Consider the following 25,949-nt stretch of genomic DNA (forward strand, 5'->3'; position numbering starts at 1 on the left):
GCATCGATAAGTACTCAATAATCGAAAGCAAACAGTGTTGTGCATTATTTTTTCATTATCAATATTCGGTCACACCTCGTCTGGTCGTCGTGTACAAAAATCAATTACTATTACTGCTGAAACTGAATACGTTAAGCGTTTCCGCGAGTAAACAAAACGCCAGTCAACCACAATTAGCAATAGAAGTTGTACGTGTTTGTTACAAATTTGGCGCAACCAGCCGTCGCTAGTGTGTGTGCGAGTGTGTATGTGAGAGCGGCCATGTGAATGTGTGTGAGTGCGTATGACTCGTGCTTTTTGCCGACATGCAACAAAAAAAACTACTTAAAAAGTGGACACTCAAAGGCCGCCTTTACCATTGCACGCGAAATCATAAATTAAGAGAAAAGTGCGAAAACTAATGAAAATATTTTTTTTCTACTGTCATTGAATATAGTCGCAAAAATTTTATCCTCGCGGTGATCAAGTTTGTGTCTCAGTGTGTGTGAAGGTTGCATTCAAGTGCAACACATTCAATTTCAAATAAATCTAAATCCAAGTTTCCCCTCTCTCTCTCTCTCTCTCTGCCTTACTGTTTTTCGACCGTTCTCCCATCCGTTACGCCTGTGCGTGCCACCTGACAAGCAGTAAATCAACGGAGCAATAAAATTGGGAAAAAATGCAGATCAAAGAATTGTAAGTAAACTACTGTTAAAAAATTCATTTTTATTTGTTGCTCCAACTGAAGTGCAAAACGTGTGCAAGCCGCTGATTGTGATAAATCGATTTTACGCTCATATGTTCTCAGCTGCGACGCACTCGCTCTCCCTCGCCCTCTTGTTCGTTATTTAAGTCGCGTTGCCAACCGCTTAACAATTGCTTTAATTTATTAACTTTCTACTTTAACTTTGTTTTCTTACACTTGTGTTTTTGCTTCTGTTTGCGCTTTAAATATTGCCTCATATTGCCTCCCCTAGGAACAGCGCGCATTTTGCTTTTTATACTCGATTGGTCGTTGTTTGTGTTGTTGTTTACATGACTTCGCCGATGACGTAATGAGTGGCAACGCCAACTTCGGCTGTCTGATTTTCATTTGAGATATGCAAACCTATTTACTTTTTATTCATTTTTTTTTTCGCTTGTGGCGCTAAAATGTTAAAATATATGAAAAGCGATTTTGCCACGTTCACAATTGGTATTGTTGTTGTGAGTGTTGTAGAGTTTTCAATGGCTTTTGTGTGACTCATTTGGCAACTCTTCCTCTCTTTAGCGCTGCCACGCTCTCTCTTTCTCTCTCTCGCTCTTGTGTTGTTCGGCTTCACTTTTTGTGCAACTTTTCGCGCCGGTTTTCCAGCTGCTTTATCAGCGGCGGTTCCAGCAACGGCAGCGTTTTAATCAAACAAGTTGGCAATATTGATAACGACATCGCTTGTTCCTATAAAGTAGGTGCATGTATGTGTGCGCGCGTGTGTGTACTATTTACTGTCTTTCTCGCACTAACGCTCGTGCGAATTACCTGATATATGCGCCATTTAATTGCGCGAAGGGCTATTTGAGGCGTTATTTACACGATTTAAATGCTCAATTACTTTGTTGATGTGCTCGATTCGATTATTAAATAAAAACTGTTTCTATATATGTGCACATTGGACTAGTATAGTCAGCTAATCAAACAACCGGATATACATATCTAGCTTAATACTGATTAGGAATACGCACACATACTTAATTCTATAAATATAGATTATTATAGACGCAGACTTCTGAAGGCATACGTAATTATATAAGGTTATTCCTTCATAAATTTTTGCATTTTCCTATGTAAATATACACATCTGTTCATATTTCTCCGACATACAACTAAATTGTGATCACACGATAATTGGAACTTCTCCGTTGCAACTTATTGAAAATAGAAAATGTTGTTATTGATGAACGTGCTATTTTTAGCTATTATTTATTTATGACAGATCTTTTTCCAGTCCCTCAAATACCACGTAAATTTGCCCATGCTAAAAATTCTATTTTCTCATAGCTCTATGCTTCAAAATTATTATTTGAAAAAAAAAAGGATATTAAAAAATCATTTCTGACAATTATTAGAACTTTCAGCTATAATTCGAAGCATTCGATTTCCTAATTTAGTTTTATTTACTAAACGATTCTCATAGCGCGCGTACACTGTAGATCCGTTCTGTTGACTCATCAATCAGGCCGAGTGCATTTGCTCATTTGGAGGCTGCTCACGTTAGCCAAATCTCCGGCCAGCTAGCCAGCTAGCCAGCTTTCAGCGCCCAGCTCCCTGACGTTTTTCATTTATGAGCGGAAATTGCCAAAAATAAAACTTAAATTTGTAATTGATTTGACTTTGAGCGACAATTGTCAATTGAACAACATTTACAGTTTGCTCAGTGAAGCAATAACTGGATATAAGTATATAGTATTAAAGTATATTTATCTGTGCTGATCAAGCATCACGAATCATCTAGACTTTACATTTTTTGAAATCTGCTGATAATGGCAAACTTGAAAGTTCTCTTAAGCGGAACGTTTTATTGTCTAGTTTTTTGTCCCAGTTGTGCTTTAAAGAGATGTCGCTGAAATAATATTAAAAAGAAAAGCATTTAGTTAAAAATTTACTTTTATTATTTTCCGAATTTTGTTGTCCGTCAATAAAGCTTTCACTGTAATTGCACTGGTGATATAAATAAAATATATATTCCGTAATTTGAGTCCGCATAATACTCTTTGAAAGTGTACGCTGAGCAACAACAAAATAATCAACCTGCACAAAAATAGATTTTTCCTGGCTTTATACACAATCAGAAGGTCAGATGTCATACGCAATATTTCTTTAAACTGTTACACAACACTGTAGCATTTAGTAAATAATTTGATTAAAGTTTTAATTGAACTTTCTGTATTAAAATTGCCCGTATTTTTTACTCCTTTACTGAGCTTAAACGCAGTTTTATTTTGAAAGCATTGTACGGGTCTAAGAAGCTTTTTGCTAAATAAACATTTACGAAAAAGGTGCAAAAAGCTAAGAATAGTAAAACCTAAACAAATTTTCTATGAACAAAAAAGCGCCGGCGACAAAAAATAGCAATCGTTAATGAAATTAAATTCTGTGGCAGTCGGGCGGGGGCGATGTCGAACAGGGGGCAGGGGGATGTGGCTATTTGCAGAATAAGCGATATATTGTTTGGGATTCTTTTTTAATTTATTATATCGCAATTAATGCGACAAACCTGAAGTAAGCTCGTAAACAATATTTAACCGCACTTCAGTAATTAATTACGGCCGCCGGCCAGTCGAGAGATTGAAGGGCTGCCGCTTAAATTCAACAAGACTGATTCACGTTGTGTGATATACCGACTAGGGGATACCCTGAACCCTCTTCTTCCAACACCAAATGCAAATATATATACTATTTTAGAAGCTATATGTAAAGTTTGGTGACTTTAGCTCTTATTATTTACTGCCCAAAAAACAGGATATCGATATCGATTTTTATCGATTGCTTGGAAACGGAGTAAGATCGATTATCGGAAACAAACTCGATCTGCGCAGGCACTAGGAGCACCTACATCTAAATTTCAAATCTCTAGCTCCTATAGGTTCTGAGATCCTTGAGTTCATACATACGGACGGACGGACAGACAGACGGACATGGCTAGATCGACTCGGCTATTGATGCTGATCAAGAATATATATCATTTATGGGGTCGGAGATGCTTCCTTCTGCCTGTTACATACATATAATATACCCTTATACCCATTTTTAATGGGCTCAGGGTATAAATATGTAGAGAGCAAAAGTTATATAGAGTTGGGCAGAGGGAAATATTTTGGAACCCAGCAAGTTCAGTTCCCATCAAGACTCAGTTCAGGCTGAGTGTCAGTGCCTATAAGCCCTAGTGAACTATTCTTGATATTGTTTTAGCAGAATTAATAAACTTATTCAAATGGACACCAAATTTGGTAGGTCACTAAACGCATATCGTATCGTATTATAGGCACACGATTGCCATATTCATTTTGTATGAATATATAATACAACAAATTGCAGCTGAAAACTGGGTATACCCAAGTCGAGCACTCTCGACAAGATTACTTATGTTTAACCGATGCCATTGCCAACGAAAATTGAAATGTTTATGTGCTTTCCGACAGTGGGAGCACTTTTTCTATTATTTAACCAATTTTTTTTTATTTTTCAACCAGTGAAGCATAAACAACAGCTGCAAAGTAGGTGAAAGAAAAACAGGACTCATTTCATACACACATACAAATGTATAAATGCATTTTCAATGCTTTCTATTTATTCATTTTTATTGCGAATTCTGTGCCCATTTGGTGTTGCTTTTATTTGTTTGGAATACGTTTAATGTGATTTACTTGGATTCAAGCAATGATATCGATCATTTTTGCGTACACAAACTGACGACTTTCGATACCAAAATAATTCATTTTGTATAAAGCGCTTATTGCAAATTTAATTTCATTCACAAATGTAAGCTTTCCACTTTATGGCTTGTATGTAAAGGAAACAGAAATAATAATAAAAACATGTTTTCAAATATACGAATTTTAGATTCAAGCCTGGCGCATTGAAAATCAATAATGAACATCTGGAAAACTCTGATTTCGCAACTTTCCATTTAAGTTGCTAAAGAACCGAAGAATATAGTTTTATGAAAACCCAGTTATATTTACGATCATTAAGCTTATAGCTGGACTTCCTAAATCCGCACTTAAAGAGGCATTAAAACCCTTTCAAATCAAAATAAAACGACTTTTTAAAGAACACTTTTTATCATTTTAAAAAGCTCTTTAATCACACGATACTCCAATTCGCTATCTTTTATTTTTACTCGTTTTAGCTTTTTTAATATTATATTGTATTTATAAACGCGTGCCTTTACGACTTTAATATCTGCCCCGTTTTGTAGCAGTTCGCGTATCACATCTATCCCCCCTCTTCCTCCGCCTTAACCCTGATTACCAAGTTGAGGTCAATTTGCAAATGGAACACGCGCTCATTTAGCCAGCATTCGCAATGTGGTATTTTAGTTTGGTTTCCGTTGGTGTGTTTGTATATATTTTAGTTGTACCACAGATTAGATAACACGCCCGACATTTTACGGTTTCCCCACAAATGGAACCCCTGGCAAATTACGCTTTGAAACTCTCCAGTTTAATAGTCAGTTATTTTGTTTGTGATGCGTTATGCAGTGTGAACCCAGAGCAAAAACCCAATGTGAACTAAAAGCCAGTTTTTTTTTAATGCTAATGGAAGCATTAAAGCTGGTCAATTAGTATTAACTGAAGAGGTCTAACCTGAGCCCCAAACCAGCTTTTATTATTCGAGTTCTAATGCTTAAATATTATTTTTTGTAAACTTATTTGTGGCTGACGTGATGCTATGTAGTTACATTTAATATATTGGTAAAAATAGATCTATTGTATCGGCAATTGATGTAGCTGAAATTACGGACTCTCAAGGATATGTACCTGCAGAGTACTGAGTGGAGCCACAGCGATCCAATTTTATCTAAACGAATTGTTTGTATTTTTCTCTTTTGACTTAAACCATTTGAAATAGTCTTTTGAAGAAATTATATTGCTAATTATTATAAATAAGTTTTTATGAATTAGATTTTATCCACTTGTATTATTTCCAGCATTTTTGTACTTTAATTTCTTAACTAGATATCATACAAGTGGAATGCAGGCGCACAAACAGCAAAGACTTTGCCGAGAATGTCTCATCTGGGCCAATAAGCACATACACACACACACACACACACACACACACACACACACACACACACACACACACACACACACCCTCCTCTCTCTCTCTCTCTCTCTCTCTCTCTCTCTCTCTCTCTCTCTCTCTCTCTCTCTTTCTATCTCTGTCACTCCCCTCTCCCTCTCTCTGTCTCTAACACACGCAGCCGTGCATTCACTTTCTATTTTCAATTACGCCCACAAAGGCAAAACAATGCCTCTGTGTTTCGGACTCAATGGGTCGCCCTTGCCTCAACCTCCGCTCGCACAATCGTTGGCAAGAATGTGAGTGTGTGTGAGTCTGCGTGTCAGGTCTCATTAAGAGTTCTTCAATATATTTTTGATGTTATATTTCGTGACTCTCTTGACTTTAACCGTCCACACACTTATGTCAGCTCAAGCACAACGCGGCACTTTCTAAAGTGCCTCTTACTTGTTTTTGTCTCTTTCATGAAAACAGCTTTCTGTCTCTTTCATTTGTTAAATTCATGCGTGTCATATAAAATACTAAAGTACTGCAATACCCTGGCTTCACTTTTGGCTTTTGCCTACACCAATTTTTGCATAATATTTTTTATAGCTTTCTATAATATTGCATTTTCTCTTGAATTTTCTATCTGTTTGTTGTCGTTTCGCTTTGCTTCAAAATTTTCATACACAATTCATTTGATCTCTCACCATTTGATTTTTGACCCAGTTATTTCAGCCCCCCTCCTCCGCCTCCTCCAAAAACTTATTTACTTATCTTATTGGCACCGAATTTGCCGCAGCCATTTCTCTGCTGAGGCTTTGTTGTTGTTTCCATTGAAATTGTTTGTTACTTTGAGGGAGGTTCTGGTTGTGCTGAGAGAAACTTTGAGCAAAGGGACAGACGCGGACTCTTTATGAGCACCATTACTTTATCTGAAACTTTTCCAATTTGAATTGATTTAACGGCAACTTATTAAACTGACAAGCGAAACGGAAAACTCAAGATTTTGTTTAAATAGGCCAAAAGTTAGCAAGTAATTACTGGGATTGGGTTAACTGCAATAGAATGAAGCTTCCGATATGTACAACCTTTTTTGGGGAGGTGTGTTTATTTTACTTCTTTCTTGCTATTGTCACGGAAAAGTTAAGATTATTGACAGTGGAAGCATAGTTTAAATCAATTCTGGTCAATGGTTTATGATAATTAAACATTCTGTAAAAGAAAAAGGGAATAGCTATGATATGTATTTATTATTATTGCCTTATGTAGCAGCATATATATATATATATATCGCTTGTAGATACGTAGTAAACAAACATTCTATTATCAGTCTCATTTCATAGAAATATCGAAAGTTGGTATCTCTTATGTTTATAGCCAATTGAATGTGAGCAGCATTAAAAGTTAAAACAGCTATTGTTTGGTCAAAAAAAAAAAAACAAATTCCTTTAATAAGCTCGCCCAGCTGCAACCTTTGATCTCCTGTCCACTAAGCAACTAACCCCCAGCTTAAGGACTTTGTGTTTGGCACACCAAATTAAGTGTAAATAAGTCAATTTGAATGGAGTCCCGATTTGCGAATAAATTGGCCAGGCACGCCCACTCAAGCATCGGGGCGAACTGCCTGCGAGCGCTTCTAGTTGTCAAGTCGTGTTGAACTCTAACCTTTATTGAGTTGCAGCCGAGTCAACTTGCATGGCCGCACTCTCAGCACTCGGCAAAGGTTAAGTGACTCGGCTCGCTAGGGTCCGATGTGGCCCGATTAGGCAGGCAATTAGCAACACATCATTACACGTGTCAACAATGGCAAAAGGTTAATTGCTACTGGAAGTCGCAAGACATGACGACGACAGATACTGCCACAGTCACAGCCCCTGACAACAGACTGAAAATTCTCATTGTTACCTATAGTTAATTCTCATAGTCTTGCTCAGGCTGCCAACTTGATTGGGACAACAAAAACACGCCGAAACTTAAATACTCTTGCACATATATTTGCAGGATAATGAAGCTAAAAAAAAAAAGGTTTTGTATACAACTCGTTTTTCGACCTATTCTTATATAGCTATAAAACTCATAATCACTGAAAATGATCATCATATATTAAAAAACAAAAATATTTTTAATTTTTTGTTATTTTAAAACTGACTAGACTCGACTATTGATACTGATCAAGAATATATATATACTTTATGGAATCGGTGACACATGTCATGACTTAATAACTATGCCTTATACAAGAGTATAAAACGGTGACGATGTGCAGGCAGCTGCTCATAAAACGTGGCTTAATTCGAAACTTGACTGCGTCAGTTTTTGAGGCCAAGTTTTGCACCTTAGCCAGTTTAACGAGTGCGTCAAAAGCTTACGTCACAGCCGAGAAGAATCAAAGCTTGCGGTTTCACTTTTTATTTCCCAGCCAAAAATATTGGCTCCAAGGCAGATCCAACGGCTATTTTAACAAGTTTGTTACGCGCTTTCAATATTCATACATGTATATTTTTATCAGCAAATCGAATGTTAATAATCTGCTAATAATGTGTCTGTTCAGGTAAATATCTTAATATTTCCCTCTTCTAGAAAAAATGAAAAATGAATGGAAATACAAAGTGTTAATCTCATTTTGTTCAGATGTTGTCTTGGGATAGTTCGCAAACTTCATTTTTAATAAATGCTACTCTAAAATCAGAATATGTTTTACACGTTAACTTTTTTTGTTTATAAGTTTCTGCTATTTAGATATTTTCTTAAGCAACGTGCGTCTTGAAGGGCATGCAAACGTTGACTTGACTATAAAAATTACTTGCTTTTCGTATTTGTGCCAGTAACATTTTTCAATTTAGGTTATCCCACAAAAACCGCAACAAACTGAAGCCATTGCGAACAAGTTTCAAGGCCGTCGCAATTATGTTTTGAATAAACTCACGGAAAGACCCTCCTCCCCTCTCACACACTCTTGTGTTGCATGTGTAAAAGTGTGAGGCAAGGCTTGTTTAAACTTAAAGTGTGGCATACTTTTCGGCTGTGGAATTTCACTTTCCAGCCCAACGAAAAATGTGTGCGTTTGGCCTAGATTTAATTAAAAAATAAAATACATATTACATTTACTTAATTAAAAATGCCTTATTTCATTTACACACACACCTTCACTCTTTATGTCCACTTCTCTCATTGCAGCCGCGTGACTTTGCCATTAACCGTGGAAGAGGTAAGAGAACAAATTATCCTGCCACTCGATGGTATTAACGGTTACATTTCTTTTCACTTTGCTCTACAGTATCAAATAGCACAATTATTCTCGGTAGCGGAGGCATCAAAGGAGAACACGGGCGGCGGCGAGGGCATTGAGGTATTAAAAAACGAAGCCTTCGAAAATTTCCCATTGTTGGGTAAGCAGCTTGCCAATTAACGAATGCCGTTTTCGAGTTTTACTTTACTTATCCTTGCTCCTCTACCGTTCTATAGGCGGCAAATATAATTCCGGTCAGTATACATATAAGATCTACCATCTGCAATCAAAAGTTCCAGCGTACATAAGACTGTTGGCGCCGAAAGGCTCATTGGAGATACACGAGGAGGCATGGAATGCTTATCCTTATTGTCGAACGATTATTACGGTAAATATATTCAATGCGAAAACTCTCTGTAGAGTTCTCCAATTTGCATAGCTACTTAAAGCCCGTTTTGAATGAATGGCAAGCATTTGTATCAAACTGCAAATCTTAGAAATTAGGGCAACAAATTAATTGAGAAGACTTATTTTGTTTAAATATACATTTTTTTGTATTTAGTTTTCATGTTGCCAATTATCTCATAATATTCATTTATCACCCTAAATTGAAGAGCTTACTTTTTTATGAATTCAGAATCTTATCTGGCATTCTTTTTATGGCAATCCATGCGAAGGGAATCCCGATGAATCGATCAATTCTAAATATACAAATTAAGTGAATATTATCACAAATAAAGATTCTTTATGATGAACTCGAATTAAAAACCATTTCATGATCTGTCGGTAAATTGCCTATTTAATTTTTTACCAAATCAAAAACTTGTAAAGCATATAGTATTGTTTTCTCTAAACTAACTTTGTGTTGAAAAAAGATAATTTATTATTTTCATAAATCAATTAAATTTCTCATAATTTTGTTAGATAGCTTTAATAGGCCGAATCAATTGAGAAAAAATTAATATGTTCATATAACTGAAATGAGTTGGAAAATCATATAATTATGTATTTAAACTATATTGATTATAAATGCACCCTCTTTTAGAATCCCAAATTCATGAAAGATGCATTCAAAATAATCATCGACACGTTGCACGTCGGCGATGCGGGAGACTCTGAGAATGTAAGTGAAATTTTATAGCAGTGTTTAACTAATTTGTTTGTTTCTTTCTTTTTCTTCCTTTACTTACACTATATTTACGCATAAATACTAACAATATTTATAAAAAAAAAAAACATCGAAAACTGTCTTTAAACCAAACCGATCATTTAACATTGCAAATTCGTATTCGATTGTGGAATTTCAATTCAAAATTCATTGGGTGCGTTTTTGTTTGGGCATTTTGTTTATAATTTGACTGTTAATTGTTAGAATCCCCGCTATATGAATCAAAATTTTTTCATACATGTTGATTCACTACATTTTTCCGACGATTGTGGCACATTGAATAATGTGAGTGTTTTGGGTATTATCTATGATTTCATTATATTTTATCTTTGCTTATCTCTTACCTAATTCATTATGTTTTCTCGCTTAAAGGTTGTTCACAACTTGTTCAATGTGCATGTCTTTTGTGATAGCCATTAGCTACTAACCTTTTATTGTACTTTTAATCGCTTTAAATGTGTTGTCTCTTAGCTCTCAGTATAATTCCAGTTCTAAATCGCCAAAATTTTGATTATCATACTTGCAGGTGCACGAACTGTCGCCCGATAAGCTGAAAGTGCGCGAAGTGGTGCACATTGACATTGCCAATGATCCGGTCCTGCCAGCGGACTATAAGCCCGAAGAGGATCCGACCACGTAAGTTCTAGCACTCTGAATCTCCTAGTATACCTACGCTTTACCCTTAAGCGTATTATCGTAATATCCCAGCTAAAAAAAATCCCTCGGCCCAGAAGAGAGCAACTAGTATCTATAAAGAAATCATCCACCTTTACCTGTCTATCGTGTACCTATTCCTACTCTAACCAGTACTAACCAAGTATATGTTTCTTTTACGCAGCTACCAGTCAAAAAAAACTGGCCGTGGACCTCTGTTGGGCCCGGACTGGAAAAAGCGTATAGATCCTGTGATGACCTGCTACAAGTTAGTCACTTGTGAGTTCAAATGGTTTGGCCTGCAAACAAGAGTAGAAAATTTTATACAAAAGTCAGAGCGACGTCTCTTCACAAACTTTCATCGGTAAGAGAATGAACCACAAATCCAATATGAAAATATCAACAGTAAAGATTTTTATTCTGTTTTACAGTCAAGTTTTCTGTTCAACTGATCGCTGGTACGGTCTAACAATGGATGATATACGCGCCATTGAGGATAAGGTTAAGGAGGAGCTGGACAAGGCGCGACAGACGGGCGAGGTGCGAGGCATGCGTGCGGATGGTGATTAAATATAGTAGAAAATGTTTAAATATGTACATGTAAAAACACAAAACAAAAACTATGATAAAACAAACACAGGCAACTGAATAATATAAATTGAAATGCATAAATAAATATACAAACCTTATTTAAAAAGGAAAAAAATAAATATTACAAACAACAAAAGAAGCAAACACCAAGTGTATAACAACAACAACAACAAAAACAGCAAAGCATAGCTCTAGTGTAGCGTCCACACAGTCCCCAGCTCCCGGCCCCACACAGCCCCCAACAACAATAAGCATCAAGCAATAACAATAGTGCCCGTTAGTTAAGTTTTTATTTTGTATGTAAAATGTAAGCAGGATAAAAACACACACAACCTCACATACACACACACAGAAACAGACTGGACAATTTAAATGGACATCCTGTCCAACCACAAGCCTACCCAATAAAAGTCATACTAGCGTTAATTATAAAAAATGTAATCGGATAATTTAAAGTTGTTTTCTCGAATGCAATTTGTATTATTAAAACGAAACGTTTAAGTTGGAACTGTAAATGAAACTAACTAAATGACAACTGGTGTAAAAAGTTTAAGAGTAACTGCAGCAAAAAAAAAAGAAAGAGCCATTAAAAAATATAAAAATTTATGTAAAATGGAATGAAATGAATAAAAAGTGCATCGAAGCCAAGCAAAACCAACAAACAAAAGTCGGAATCAACTTAACTGTTGGCCTGCAATAGTTATAGATATATACACACAAACACACACACATACACACAGATGAAAGACACGAATTTGCATTTGGAGATGCGGAAAATGCTAAATGTTATTCAAAGTTTCAGTTCATGAAATATTTAAAACTATCCAGCTGTACAAAGAAATCCATAGAAGTGGGTTTTCACTTAAATATCGGTATTCTGTGCATACAAAATATTGTACTATTAAATGAATTACAAGTTGAATACTTGAAATTTCCCTGATCTCTTGACTAGACTTGTTTGTGTCACAACTTTTCCGTTTGATAGTTCATCACAACACCAATTCCAACGCAGACTACTAGAACTAGTTTTAGAAATTTCAACGAATTTGTTTTCTGTCAAACCAATATATAATAATATATACTGCCAGAATTGTATGTAATGCTAAAGATCGATTCAAAGCACATAAGCAATGAATACTCTACACACTTAGGGGCACCTCTTAACAACTCCGAATTCCGCTCTAGGCACACCGAATAGTTCAAGTACTTGCCGCTATTTTCTGCTCAAAGTATATACATTATCTATCTATAAAACGTCCATTTTAAAGAAAACCTAATAAACGGCTTTTAAAAGAACTATTTAAAAAATATAAAACAAATTAGCGACACTCTATTTTCATGAACGCAAAGGAGCCCCCCTATAAAAGAGTATAAATATATATAGTAAATAAAAACATGCTAAAATCTTTATTTAAACTATAGTGAAATTAATGGAACCTCATAAGCTTACATCGTGGATTGCAAAGAGTTAAAAAATATGCGTAGTAACAAAAATTATGCTGCAAGTATTGCATATTTAATGGGGCGACTGCGTTTGTTTCCAAAGGCAATATGTGAGGCGGGTTTTTCGTTCGAACCTTGACACAAAGACACACACACACAGACACTGGTACACACATACAAATATGCAAACATTGCATTGACACTGTGTAAATACGTGTGTATGCTGTCAATATGTATGTGTGTATGTAAATTATACACACACACACGGTAGTAAAAAATATATTTGAAAATATGTTAACATAAAATGCGTTATAAGATAAATATTCAAAAATAAACATGTATAAATATAAAATTGTTATTTGCTGTGCGAGTGAGTTCCCGTTCAATTTCGTTGGTTCGTTGGCTGGTTTATTTATACAGCAATTTTACGATAACCTACTAATGTATAGACATACATACATGCATACGCAATAACTTTTTCCAAAATGCGCTCTAAATGTTTATTCGAATTAATTTGTACTCAATCTGAAAATGAAAAACTATGCTAGTACATTTGTATATTCGTATGTGTTTTCAATTCTTTGCAACGGGTCTACAGATATTTATTCTTATAAGTATGTATGTCAGGCGTGTTTTTTATTCCACTGATGATTGACTCTTTATGAGGAATGTAAAGGCTTCGGCATTGTCGGAGTTAGCTATTCTCTATTTTTTGATTTGTAGCAACTGTCGAGGGACTCAAGTTTCAACAATAAATCCTTTTAGGTCCCATTATCAAAGCAATAAGCAAATTTCATATTATTGGCCTTGGGAACCAAAAATTATTGCACACATTCTACAACAAAAATACAAAAATTAGATTTGAAATACAATTTAGGCATTCAAATAAAATATACACCACGAATCTAGAGAGTTAAAACAAAAACACAAAAAAAAAAACAAATATTACATTTTCATAACTACGAGTTAAAGCCAATAACAATGAACATTTATAAATAAAATTAAATATTTTTAAAATAAATCCGCGTTCAAATTTTCTTAAATCAATTTATAAACAAAAAAAAATAAATAAATAAACCAATTCGTTTTTATTAAAATTAATGTTAATTGCGTATAATTTGAAAATGTAATAGGAATGATAATATTAATTATATATACATAAATCACTTTAAATTAAGTTAAACTAAATTATGTACGAGTAATAATAAAACAAGTTATAAGCTGTTAAAAACATTGAACATACAAATTGTATTGTAGCAAATATTTTCATTAAAAAATTAAAAACAAAATAAAGCATTATTAATGACATGTTCACCACAATTTTATTATACAGACATAGGATAGGATATTTAAACACAGATACACATAGATTAATAATTGGCTGTTTTTCTCTTCAGTCGGTTAGCCAAAAGAATTGACGCACCTCCTCCTCATTGGAGGGTCGGCAATGAGGCGGCGGCTCAATCAGTGAATTACGCAGCGCTTTCATGGCCAGAGTATTTCGCTTGGAGGCCAGCGGGAGATCAATAATGCGCTGCGGATAATGAAACCCAAGGAGGCACTCGTAGCGCTCCTGCTGCTCGGATGACATACGCCATGGCTCGTGGCTAAAAGGTGGAGAACGAGTTGAAGGTTAGTATATCAATTTTATTAAAAACAATGTAATTCCAAGGTCTCAATGCATAATATTTTTATTCCAAATATATTCTTGAGCTTAGGATTTGTAGTTACAACTCAGGGCGACTCGCTTTGTTTTTTATGACAGTGGGTTTTCGTCAGTTTCCCAAGTATTCCATCAATGAGTTACATTTGCAAAAATTATATGATTATGCCAAACTGGACTCACATGAACTCCTTGGGTACGTTCTTTAGTTCTGGCACGTACTGCTTGATATAGGCGCCATTGGGATCGAGACGCTTGGCAAGAGCCACCGGACAGGTGACCAGCGAGGAGTCCAGCAGTCGTTCAAATGCCGAACTGGATACCCACATCCAGTTGCCAGCACAGACAGACCAATCCGCATCCAGCAGATACTTGAGAAAGTGCTCCAGTCCCAGCTCCCAGTTCTGCCAGAGACCACCACGGGTCAGGAATGTGGCCACCGTGTTGCGCAGCGTATGATGCAGCCAGCCCTCAGCGAGAAGCTGCCGCATGGCGCTATCGATCAGTGGGAAGCCCGTCTGACCCAAGCGCCAGCGTTGAAGTTGATCGGCATCCGGTTTGGACCAGGGTATGGTCAGGCAGATCTCATTGCCCTCCATGCGATCGTACTGCGGATTGTTGACCGACATCGTGTAGAAATATTCGCGCCAGATCAGCTGTCCGGTGATGTGAGCACCACCCGTCATTTGAACGCCTCGGACGCAGGCGCGAAGCTGCACATTCTTGAAGAGATCATGCATGCTCCAATAGAATCGGCGCACCGACAGGCAGCCGAAACGCAGATGGGCGCTCATCGACTTGGGCGTTTCCAAAATGTTGGGCAAGGCCTGATTGGGCAGATAATAGCCCCGCTCGAAAGCGTGCTGCTCCACCTTGAGGCGCTCACCGAGCAGCGACAGTGCCTGCGTCTCACCGCCGATCCAGTTCATCTTGGCCAGGTAGCCCATATTATCGCTATAGATGTTAAAGTCTTCCGGCGTCGGTGTCTGCTCAAAGCAGCCGATATCTTTGCGCAATTCCGGTGGCAGCTGCGCAATGCTAACGACCTCAAAGTTCGGATCAGGGATGGGTCTTGGCGGCAAGCCAATAATTTGCACCGTGTGCTGTAGATGACGAAGGATGTGCATGGATAAGTAACTGGCAACCAGTTATATGCCAGCAAAAACTTACCAAGAACATCTGATAGGTTAGTGGCGCAATGCCCCCGTTCGTATCGATGACCGTGCGTGGATCCCACAACGTGTGTGACACCTTCTCCACATACTCGATGCTCAGTTCGTGGCACAGGCTTTTCGTTGCCTCGTCGCGTTCGTTCCAGATGGGTTCGCAGTCCTGCTCCACGCAGATCTTGTGCAGACGCACCCGCTCGTGCAGCCGTCGAAATATCTGGGTCGGCTGGCCCTGGCACATGAGCAGACCACCGCGCCCCTTGGTAGCCTTCTTCAGCTGCATATCGATGTCCTGTAGCGAGTCCAGCAGGAATCGCATGCGATTGTAGCCAACGCTTTTGGTGCCTAGGAGGGGGATAGTTATTGCATGTAATTCATGGGATTGGATTATTGGTGCCCAGAGAAATACTTATGTAGCCTGAGAAATTGATAATATTAAGATATTTATATGCCTTCTTGGCGTATGAGCAATATTTTAAATATTGCGAAGAACTTTAGGTTTAAGCTTGAAAACATAAAAAGCACAAACAACAAAAGTAACTCTCGTTTCCTACTGCTCTTCACTGTTTTCGGGAGGTTATTCGATTCTTATAAAATTTCTATATGCCTTAAAAATTATAATCTTTTCTATCTTCAAATGAGAACGAATGTCTTTTGAAAAATATTATATAAAAAAAAACCTATCCGATTAGAAGGTTAAACATTTTAGAAATACTTTTTCAATATTTAAATAATGACTGTACTTAAATAATATTTATTGGAGATTTTATCTCTATACATGCGACTGTTTGTCCTGACTGAAATTGCGAAAAATGTTTGTATGAAACTTTTTGCTTACCATTCGATCGGCGTCAAACTCAATTTTAAAGATCTTTGTTCAAAAATAATGTTAGGGGTGTTTTAAGTTTTCAGCGATTTGCTTCAAAAATTTTTTTAAGCTTATCATAAGAACTTTAAGAAAACGTGCTTCAGCTTTATGAAATTTATGAAATTCCACCCAAAATAGTCGTTAATTATCCAAAAACGGTTGTATGAAAGTTTTTTGTTTACCATCCGATCAACTTCAACAACATTTTCAAAGTTCTTTGTCAAAATTCATCTGATGGGTGTTTCGCACTTTTTGAAAAATCTTTCCTCCCTTGGTGGAAATGGGAGTCAAAGATTTGGTAGGTTCACCTACAAATTCATTTCCATGAATCTGGAAAGTTTTAATTTTTCTTCGATTTGCTTCAAACTTTTTGTCACAGCTCTACATAAGAACTTGATGAATACGTGTTTTAGCGATTTGGAAAATTTCACAAACAACAGTGCTTAATTAGCGCAAAACGTTTGTATGAAAGTTTTTTGCTAAGCATCCGATCGGCCTCAAACTCATTTTCAGGTGCTATAAACGAATGTTTATTCTTCAGATTTAAAATTCTCACCGCAAGACTAACATGGGCAGAAACCATTGATTCCAACACTTGTTTCTTTTTTCGATGAACTTAAAACATATTTTTAATTAGAAGTGGAGATCAAGGTGGGTAGATTTAAATTATCCACAGGCGTGTACTCAATGGAAAGGTAATACCCACAAGTATATATATATATTATATATATATATATATATATATATATATATATAATATATATTCTTATTGGAAAATTTTAAACTCAACTGTAGCAACTATTGCATTAGTATTTATTAATATAGGTTTAATTTAAGGTTTTCCTTTAATAACACTAAAATTAAAAGTACAAAGCATTAAAGACAAAAACAAAATTGGTAATATCATTAATAGGTGTAATCCGGGTCTTTTATTTTTAGTAACCCACGATAATATATATATATGTATTAATTTCCTAGCCAAAAAATATACAAATATACAATTTAAAATTTAATTTTAATTTAATTACTCTAAATAAATATAAATAATTTTAATTTTTATAATTATTCGAATTTCCTAAACAATATACTCTTTAACAAAAAAATTAAAATGACAGCTATACAACAACAAAATTATAACATTTGATTCGTATAAATAGTAAATTGATTCGTAAAAAATAGATTTTAATAATAAAATAAGCGTTATTTTTGCATTTGCAAAATCAGTTTAAGTCATTTACTTAATCAGTGTGGATCAGTGTGGGCCACGACTTGAAGTATTTATTTATATAGGATTTTCTATATCCAATTGGCATGCATTTACCGGCACAGTGCTGTATATATATGCATATATATGGGCTAGTTAACGTGTATACAAATAATCACTATTATCAGACGAAGGCTCTCTGAGAAACTAATTGCCTTTGATTACGCTCGATTCTCGCTTCTATCTCTCTTTGGAACGCTCTATCTCTCTCTTGCTCTGTTTCTCTCTCATTCTTGTTCACATTAGAATGCATCTCTTGTTTGCCTAAACAACCAGAGTTGATTGCACCTCATGAGTATGGGCGCTCGCGGTGAACGGCCGGCTTCCCCGTTGGATATGGAAACTGCTTTATTTGCATGCATGAGAGGTGCAAGATGATACCGTCCACAAAAGATTTCGTAATAAAAAAGTCGCTGACTTGCACTGTTAGCTCATATTAGTTAAGCGCTGCAAACGCAAAGGCTGCAGGAAACCTAATAGAATGATTGGACACTTACCCGCGCTCTCGCCATCGAAGATGAAGATGGGTATCAATGCAATGCCCTGATCTTTGTCGGACAGTGCAGCCAATAAGGCGGGATTATCATGCAGACGCAGGCCGTGCCGAAACCAAATCACATTCGCACCACGCAATGCCATGCTGATGATCTATGCAGAATTTATGAATTAAGTTGAGGTATTGCAACTTGAGTTTCCCAATTTCCCGTGCACGCGACGCGCTCGCGCCAACGTTCAGTTTGCGAATGGGGCAACTGCGACGACGTGGACTGCGACTATGACTGCAGCTCACTTGGGGGACGACTGGGAAGCTTGGGAGCGTTGGTTTTTATGTGTTCTCATCGCTGTCGAGTGCGTCACTACAAAGCTGTGCGCGCGCGTGTCCCTCTCTCTCTCTCTCTCTTTCTCTCTCTTTCACTCACTCTCTCTCTCTCTCTCTCTCTCTCTCTCTCTCTCTCTCTCTCTCTCTCTCGACTGTGTGCGAATGTATCTGTGATTGCCAATGGCACTTAACACATGGCTCGTTGCATTTTACGCTCAGCTAAACTAGAGACGCCCCCGCACCCGCCACAACAAGCGCCTGTCGACGACAACCCCAAAGCTCAACTGTTGCTGCTTATTACGTCGCATGCATTTTATGACCTGACCGAGGGTATCGTAACTATGCTATTAAGTTTGCGTTGTGCACTAAAAAGAAACATTGACCATTCTATCATGAATTTTCATTTGGTCAAATATTAAAAATGAAATTAATACAATTAAATGATTAAAATAATACAATTAATACAAACACCATTATTCTTATAAATTACAATTAATAATTATCAGATGCGTAATATATGAAATACTTATATCCACTGTCATCAAAATAAGTATTATCGTATATTAAGTATTATAATTAATATTTAGAAAGTTTAAATGGGATTAGAGAGAATGCGCTAAATAAGAATATATATCAGAAATAAATAGATGAGCATGAACGTTCAACTAAACTTTGAGGAAATAACTTTAGCATAGCATACTTTTTAGAAATTGTTCATTACCAAATTTAAAAACAAATAGTTTTTTAATGTGGTTATGATTAATTAATCAATAAAACCAAGCTGGTATCTTCGTCTCTTTAGTATAGAGCAAAAGGGAATGTTAGAGAGTAGAGAGACAGAGAGAAAAAGAGAATACCCTGTTGCCATTGAAATGATCTTAAAGGGTATTAGGTTATTTGGTTAGAGTATTTTTTATGAAATATTTTTCTCGGCGTATCTTGATCAGACTTGATAATTCTGAGTCCCTCCATACCATGAATAATTGAGCAAAATATTGTCAGCAATACTACTAAATCATAACGTAGCCATAGAATAATTCTATCAAAAATTTTTTAAATATTCCATAACCTATTATAAAAACAAAGCTGTGTATTTCATATAGAAATATTTGGTATATCTACAATATTTTTAACTTTATTTTATATCATTGTTTATATACCCTAAACTATTCCTGGGATTAAAAAAGTACTGCATAAGTCGAACGTAGGTATCTCCTAATCGATCACTTTTGGATATTCTTCTCTTCTTGCATGACTTACAGTTGTGCTTGTGGAATTGACTATCCAATGGGGTCTCAGCTGTTAACCTAAGCTGTCAGTCGGCTTTGTAGCCCCAACCCCATGACCCACCCCATCCAACTGTTTGTGTGTGCATCGAAAACTGCAGCTTTGCATGTCGCCCACAGAAAAGGGTCATTTCGTGACGGGCGCAGTGCAATATTGGTAACTACAAGCTGCCGCTGCCAGTGCATTGCACCAAAGTCCACCGCCGCACGTGGCCCACGTGTCCAAGCCAAGAGTTCTACCTTCTCGAACAGAAACCACGAACAAAGCCTTGCCATTTCAAATTAATGAAGACGAAGAGTGAAAGGAAGGGGAACGTGCCACAGCAAACCTGATAAGAAATGAAATGCCGCACAATGGCTCTCATAGAGCTAATTTGCAGATACGAATCGACGTTGATGACAGAAATGTGCGAGGTCCGCTTTAGGGAATGTCTCGGCTTTTATCTAAATAGCATAGGTTAATGAGATATATATTCAAAATTATAACTTGAAATTGTTTATAAAAAAAGGACAACAAATTTTTTACACTTTGGTGCCTAAAATCACGCCTGCAAACCTAAACAAGTAAGAGGTTCTAGTCGGGAGATCCCGACTAGGGGATACCCTGAACCCTCTTCTTCTAACATCAAATGCATATATTTATTATATTTTAGAAGCTATATGTCAAGTTTCTTATTATTTACCAAAATTGCCCAAAAAAAAAACAATATCGATATCGATTGTTATCGATTGCTTGGAAGCGGAGTAAGTTATCGATTATCGGAAACAAACTCGATCTGCGCGGGAGCTAGGAGCGTCTACATCTAAAATTTCAAGTCTCTAGCTCTTATAGGTTCTGAGATCCTTGCGACGGACATGGCTAGATCGACTCGGCTATTGGTGCTGATCAAGAATATATATACTTTATGGGGTCGGAGATGCTTCCTTCTGCCTGTTACATACATTTGGATTTTGCACAAATACAATATACCCTTATACCCATTTTTAATGGGTTCAGGGTATAATATTTGTCGCTGGATTGGTACACGGTTCGAAGCAAATCTTTGCCTTTCGACCCAATATGATGAGATAAATGAGTTGCAGGCTATTGTTGGCTTGGGGCTGAGCTCCTTCAAAAGTTTTTTATCTTAAACAAAATCTAAAAAGAAAATATAAAATATGGTTCGATCTTATGGCTCGGCTGTTTAGTACGAAATTAATGTATATTTCGGTTCAAAGCAGATTTGCAGCTTTTGTGGTAATAATAGTAAATCTTTTATCTAAATCTGCACATCTTTGGCATTTTGTAGGTTATAACGAGGTCCAGCACATTTTTGACCACTTTATAGACCTTTGCCGCCCACTGTTCGCTTGTTACATTGGCTGCCCAGGTGCGCCGCTTTGAGTCCTTTGGGCCCCTTGGTTCAGCTGTCGTTTGTGCCCTGCCAGTTGCTAGTTTCATTCTTTTACTCAACACGTCACCAAGGACTTGACGGGCTTTATTTCTTTGTGCAATCAGGACACGCACACACACACAGATACACATGCACACCCGCACACAGGGGACAATGGAACGTTAGCTTGTATGTCATCTTCCGCATGCAGTTGCCACTGTTTGTATTGATGGTTCATTGCTTTACATCATTGCGAGCTCACATTCCTGACATTGTAGTGAATGGTGAATTGCAGCTCATTGCAGGGCTGATTGTTGAATAAATGTTATATAATTTACAATTGTGTTTGTTACTAATGTCCAGTTATGAGTGCTGCGGGTGCCATTACATAACTTTATGCATGAAATTTAGACCATGTAGCATTAGAATGCCCTCGGCTCAAATCACTAACAGTTCTAAGACAATCATTCAAATTCATTCACTCATGCATAGTAAAATGCGCAGACAATCAATCAAAAATGTTCCCCACAGCTCAGTGGGAGTAAGCATTTACGCATGAATAGGAATTCGATAGCTACAAACATGTTCTTGACAGAGATTCGAGAAAATTTATGTGTTCTCGTCCCTATTTATAAAAAATGCAGTTCTCTACTGAGGAAAGTTGCCGTTTAAAATAGAATATTTAACATGACTTAATTCAGGATTGCGGCTTAAAATAAATCTGTACATATGCAAAAACTGGCACATGTTTGTAATGACAGATAAATAGTAGAGGTGAAAATTATTTTTTAGAATTTAGCTTATGGCTAAGGTTTGAATTTCATAATATTTAAATAATATGTTTGATTATTGAACACACATTGTATTATTCTAAGACATAACAGTCAGTGATTGGAAGCTCCTTTATTATTTGACACTTCTGTTTTATGGCTTTACATTATTTTGATTTGAGATGTTTTTTGTGATTTTCTAATTTTATCACTTTTTGATGCAATTTGCATATTGCATAAATTGCTTTTTTAATACCCTGAATCCATTAAAAATGGGTATAAGGGTATGTTGTATTTGTGCAAAGTCCAAATGTATGTAACAGGCAGAAGGAAGTATCTCCGACCCCATAAAGTATATATATTCTTGATCAGCGTCAATAGCCGAGTCGATCTAGCCATGTCCATCTGTCGTCTGTCCGTCTTTCCGTCTGTCCGTCTGTCCGTCCGTCCGTCTGTCCTTCTGTCCGTATGTATTAACGCAAGGATCTCAGAACCTATAAGAGCTAGAGACTTGAAATTTTAGATGTAGGTGCTCCTAGTGCCTGCGCAGATCGTTTGTTTCCGATAATCGATAACTTACTCTGTTTCCAAGCAATCGATAAAAATCGATATCGGTATCCTGTTTTTTGGGCAATTTTGGTAAATAATAAGAGCTAGAGTCACCAAACTTGACATATAGCTTCTAAAATAGAATATATATATGCATTTGATGTTGGAAGAAGAGGGTTCAGGGTATCCCCTAGTCGGGAGCTCCCGACTAGAACCTTTTACTTGATTTCATATTTATTGTGGCACAATAACTAAATATTTGCTTGTCTGACGTGAGTTATATATTTCATATCCGTGCTTGGTGTTTATTTTGCTATGCAAAATAAAACGATTATAAAGTTGGCAACTACAACAAATCCTTTGACCAAACTGTCTCAAAAACTATTACGATATATTTAATTGCACAAGCAATTCCTGTAAGTTATTCCAACGTTGTTTTAGTTTGGTTTGTATAAATTATTCTGTGCATTTGTGTTACCCCTTTTGGTGATCGACACTGTGGACCATTGTTGACTCAACTTATACAAGTTAAACAATTAAATATGTTTTATACACACATATTAATCATACGCACAGTTGAACTTTTGCTTGCGACACACACTCATTTATTGTATACGTGGCCCTTTACTCTTGAAACGGCCATAACGAAATCAATACTCTTACTTATTATGATAATTTGAATGCATCAATTCTGTAAATTCGCTTAATAATACTAGTGATATATATATATTTATGTATATATGTATGCCCGTAACTATCTGCACTTAATTGCATATTTTACATTCTCCGCCTGCATTTAATTATGTATTTAATATTTACATTTTAATTTCCATACGCTGAGCACATTTAAGTTTGCCATCGACTCGTTTTACACTTTAAAGCAGACTTTTCCGACCATTCTATTATGTAGCAGGCAAATACGTATATATGTAAGTACATATGTCTTGGCAAGAAATGGAAATACATCTACTTATATTGATATAACTTGCTGCTGCTAAATGTAAACAGATCGGATCGCTTAGAGTTAGATATAAGTAATAAATTAGAATAATAAAGAAATATCTGGTATTTCTTAGCACTCATGCTTAAAACTTTTTAAATATCTTTGTTTGAAGGTTTCTTTTAAGTTATGAAAATTATTGGTTAACTTTTGCAAGCTCGCAAGCTACAGAGCTTTTTTAAAATAGGAGAAAATACGACTGTAAATCCGATTATTTCATTTATTACTGAACTGAATACTGTTTGAAAGACTCACTGGATTATAGAGTATTCAAAGAACCACACTATATTGTGCATAATGTTAATTTATTCAAAAGTGAGTCATACATTCAGCTTTAATTGAAAGGCTGCCAATAAGTCAAGTTGATTATTGGAATAAATTTAATACGAGTTGTGCAAACAGTTATTAAATAATATTTGTTATCATTGTGTTTAAGTTTACATTTGGCTTTGATTTTGAGCAAATTGGGTTCAAGATTTATTGAAGTGCAGCAATCAATGCATCCCACATCCTTTAGGGTATTTAGATTCCATCTTATCTATTGCCCGGATGCCATTTGTTATTTCACAACCCAAGTTATTCTTAGCTACTGACTATTGTTTATTTTAAGTCAAGTGCCAGGACTCGTAAACAGCCATGTATACCCACTCTACCGTAATTGACAGCAGTGTGTTTGGGTGTGTGTGCATGTGGCTGTCAGCAGCAGGCGCCACAGGAATATTCCTGCCGGCATATGAACTCAGCATGCCTCTGCAATCCTCCATTGTCCATTGAACTTCTCGCAACTCAGTCAGCATGGGCACAGTGAAAACTGCTCGCATCGACCGCAAATTAAGTCTGTTGAGTTAATTCGTGGTTCGTTTTCAAATTGTAAATATTGTTTCTGTCTGATTGATCAGAGCGGACAGCCCCCAGGTCTGCATTTTTACCCGCGTGTGTGACGACAAATTAACTCTCTTTTAAATATTTAAATATTTATGTAAAGCAGCAGCGGTTCCTTTAAATTCGCATTGAACTGGACATAGTCCAAGCCCCATTCTCAGACTCAGAGTCAGCGCGGACCTGGCAGCAACGGGTGGCCAAGCGAAGGTAATTCAATAAGGTCTGAAAGTAGGTCGCTAAAGTTGCGTGGGGCAGTGTGGCAACTGCGAACGTGGAATATTATTGAATTGCTGCAGTGCCAGCTGAAAGCCAATTGGACTGTGATTGAGTGCGCTAGCAGAAAGTTAATGAGCCCGGAAGTTATTGCTGGAGTATGTGTTACTCGACTAATTGCTTAGGGACTGTGCGAAAAGCAATTAAATGTGATAAGAATTTATTTCACATACATCGGTATATCTCTTTATCCATATATATATATATATATAAACATGTTTGTGCTTACTAACTGCCTGACACAGCCCAAGTCGTCAGAAATTACAATGCTTTTCAAAAATAGGCTGGATCTGATATCAAAAGTTTTGATTGCCATTTATGCTAAAGACTTTTATGAGCTCAACAACATATATATTACTATAATCGGGCTTCATTTAACCGAGCTATTTTCATTTAAACCTAAGTTAGTTTACAAGTTGAGTTAAGGCTTTAAATAAATAAATAATTAAAAGTTCATCCTGTATTACCAAAACTTTAAGATAAGTAAATACACATTTTTTTAGTTGAAAATTTTAAAATATAATTGCATATAAGTATATTATAATATATTATTGCATTATTGAAAATAAATATAATAAAAAGCTCGAGTTTTTTTTATAAATATTGAAAATACTCTGATTCGCCAGATTTTAGATACCATCCCAGAGGAATAAAAATATCAGAAGAGCATACACTGCAAAAAACGGACGACAACAAATCGATGACTGCATGGACAACAATTTTGTTGGATTGTAATGCAAACTTCAGCTAATTTTCCGGGCGAACATTGCAAGTGGACGACAAAAATCAATGGTCGAAAGTTTCTACTGCATATTTTCAGGAAAAACAATTGCTCCAATAAAAGTTGTTACGGAAAAGAAAAACAACAAAAGGTTGAGTTGCAAATAAATATCGTGGGATTATGACGTCACATTCTCTCTGCTTTGTATTCAAAGTACACGGTCACTCTGGTGGCAGATACCATGCATGTTAAAGATTATGTTACGCTTTACGATTAAGAAGCGTCTTTTTGAGACTAAAGACAGATTACTTACAGACATGCATATACCTAAGTTGATAAAACTTAATATACCAAATCATCATCTCACATAAATTAAATTAGGTTCATCGAGTGGTACTTTCTACTTTTATGGACTTGAGCGATTCGATGTTAGATTATAATATTTACACGTGATATAGAGGTATGATGTTAATAGGATTT

At 36.3% G+C, this 25,949-nt stretch overlaps 2 protein-coding genes across 4 annotated transcripts; one reads left to right on the forward strand and one right to left on the reverse strand.

Moving 5' to 3' along the window:
* Positions 1–67: 67 nt before the first annotated feature.
* Positions 68–11,506, forward strand: LOC115766049 (phosphatidylinositol transfer protein alpha isoform). 3 transcript variants are annotated; one of them, XM_030709826.1, is made up of 9 exons: positions 68–188; positions 628–675; positions 8,924–8,954; positions 9,024–9,135; positions 9,212–9,363; positions 10,348–10,428; positions 10,670–10,779; positions 10,982–11,161; positions 11,229–11,506. In XM_030709826.1, the coding sequence occupies exons 2-9, from the start codon at positions 659–661 to the stop codon at positions 11,365–11,367; spliced, it is 822 nt and encodes a 273-aa protein (XP_030565686.1). In that variant the 5' UTR covers positions 68–188; positions 628–658; the 3' UTR covers positions 11,368–11,506. The 3 variants fall into 3 exon arrangements, with proteins under 3 accessions (XP_030565686.1, XP_030565688.1, XP_030565687.1); XM_030709828.1 differs by lacking the exon at positions 10,348–10,428 and adding an exon at positions 10,021–10,098 and having other exon boundaries at positions 69–188; positions 11,229–11,504; XM_030709827.1 differs by lacking the exon at positions 68–188 and adding an exon at positions 255–273.
* Positions 11,507–14,051: 2,545 nt separating this feature from the next.
* On the reverse strand, positions 14,052–18,565 carry LOC115766163 (cryptochrome-1). Its single transcript, XM_030710005.1, has 4 exons — positions 18,293–18,565; positions 15,665–16,008; positions 14,678–15,597; positions 14,052–14,438 (listed from the first exon to the last, which is right to left on the reverse strand). The coding sequence occupies exons 1-4, from the start codon at positions 18,432–18,434 to the stop codon at positions 14,225–14,227; spliced, it is 1,620 nt and encodes a 539-aa protein (XP_030565865.1). The 5' UTR covers positions 18,435–18,565; the 3' UTR covers positions 14,052–14,224.
* Between the last annotated feature and the right edge of the window lie 7,384 nt (positions 18,566–25,949).

This window comes from Drosophila novamexicana, unplaced genomic scaffold (genome assembly GCF_003285875.2).
Source record: "Drosophila novamexicana strain 15010-1031.04,08,12 unplaced genomic scaffold, DnovRS2.1 tig00001062-arrow-arrow-pilon, whole genome shotgun sequence".
Taxonomy (NCBI): Eukaryota; Metazoa; Arthropoda; class Insecta; order Diptera; family Drosophilidae; genus Drosophila; species Drosophila novamexicana.